This window comes from Acanthisitta chloris, unplaced genomic scaffold (assembly GCF_000695815.1).
Source record: "Acanthisitta chloris isolate BGI_N310 unplaced genomic scaffold, ASM69581v1 scaffold12126, whole genome shotgun sequence".
Lineage (NCBI taxonomy): Eukaryota > Metazoa > Chordata > Aves > Passeriformes > Acanthisittidae > Acanthisitta > Acanthisitta chloris.
This window is the reverse complement of record NW_008679782.1, coordinates 3,887-5,596: the sequence shown is the minus strand read 5'-3', so window position 1 is coordinate 5,596 and position 1,710 is coordinate 3,887. Positions and strand designations below refer to the sequence as shown.

The window sequence follows — 1,710 nt, the reverse complement described above, 5'->3', positions numbered from 1 at the left end:
CGTCCCGGCCGGGAGAGCAGGGACACCGCAGCGGCCGCTGACCCTTGCAGCAGAGCGTTCCCGGCACTCTTCCCCCACTTGGCGTTAGTATTTCTCATCCACCTCACTTTGTCTGCTTCTCCTTCCCCATCAGGTTAGTCAGACCCCAGGAAGAAGGCGCTGTAGTAATTTTACCTTTTACCCGCACAGCCTCCACGGGAGTCCCCTGACAGATGCAGGCTTGGCCCTCCTCAACCCTGCTCTCTCCATCCACCCCTCGCTGGTGGCTCTGGATCTAGGAGACTGCATGCTGGGTGATGAAGGCATCAACCTTATCTGTGGGCTCCTGCCACCTGATGGGGCCAAGTCTGGTAAGCACCAGGGGCCGTGGGCTGAAGGGTGACCGGTGGAGCTTTCACACAGATGCATGCGGCAGTAAATCCTCAGCCCAGGAGGAGGCAGGCTCTATCGTTTGCCTGGGCTGAGGAATTTCTTTCCCCCAACTTAAGTAAAGCAGAAAAGCCAAGCAGTAGAGGAATGGTTCCTCTGGGCACACATGGGATTTCTGCTATTGATCCGTCCTGCTGGCGGTTCAGAGCTCAGGGACCAACAGGTTGCTTCTGGTTCCTGTCAGAGCATTTGAAACTGGAGGAGGGGACAGCTTGGACTTTGAATTTATTATTTTGCATTTGTGTGTTGATAATGACTGTAAATCAATATATTGTGTGCCCCCACCTCAGCATTTGGTCTTATTATCAGTGCCTGGGAATGGTCCAAGCTTGTGGGTGCATTCTGTGAGTGTGTAGCTGCATGGTCACAGCCTTTGTGCCAAGACTCGGGTTTTTGCAGGGAATGATCTTTGGTGTTGTGAGACCAGTGAGCCAGTTCAGCTGAGAGCTGGCATGTGCTGAGGTAATACCACTCCTTTCTCCCAACTCTCAAAGAGCTTTCCACCCCTTCCCAGCCCCTTCTTGTCTGTGTGCTCACACTGCCACTGATGCTGTTATCTCTGCTGGCCACCTCTCCCAGGTGCAGGCTTGAGAGCCTACGGTCCTTGTTATCCCCTCTCCAACCTGCCCCCTCATGCCATCTTCTTCACCTGGTCTGTCATCTCACACACCCCTTACTTGTTTCCATTGTGTTTGCTATTTAGGGCAATCAGGGCACATGTATTGCCCTAGTGAAAAGGTTTGCTATTTAGGGCAATCAGGGCACAGGTTGGGAGAGCAGATAAATGGGGCAGTCACAGCATGGGTAAATGAAGGGCTACTGCTGAAGGCAGTGAAATATTTCCCTGATCACTGAAATACGTGATGACAGTTGTCAGAGAAAACCAAACCCTTAAGCCCAACAGAGTACAGGGGAGTGTTCTACAGCTGTTCTGGTGAGCTGAACTAGTTCTCCTAAGACTGCTATGGTGATCCCTAAGGCTCTGGTTTGGCTTCTTTCTCTTCTCTAGGCCTCAAAGAGCTAACACTGAGCGCCAACCCAGGCATCACAAGCAAAGGCTGGGGACGCCTGGCCATTGCAGTGGCTCACAGCTCACAGCTCCGCGTGCTGAACCTGGACTACAACCCCCTAGGTAAGCTAGGGGCCAGGGGGAGGAGCAGGGCATGCTGCACTCCTGCTTTTCAGTGTTTGTGTGATTGGCACAGGTGGGTGCTCTAGAAAGGCAGTAGAGTCTCAACATCAGGATAGGGTGGTTTCTTACATAGGTGCCTTCTGATCCCC

General features: G+C 52.9%; 1 protein-coding gene across 1 annotated transcript in view; it reads left to right on the top strand.

Moving 5' to 3' along the window:
• The first annotated feature begins 196 nt into the window (after window positions 1–196).
• Window positions 197–1,710, top strand: part of LRRC73 (leucine rich repeat containing 73) — a 5,342-nt gene continuing 3,828 nt past the window's right edge. Inside the window, exons 1-2 of the mRNA XM_009077449.1 lie at window positions 197–350; window positions 1,439–1,561. Of these exons, the coding sequence (XP_009075697.1) occupies window positions 287–350; window positions 1,439–1,561 (187 nt within the window). The 5' untranslated portion in view covers window positions 197–286. The remainder of the gene's footprint in view (window positions 351–1,438; window positions 1,562–1,710) is intronic.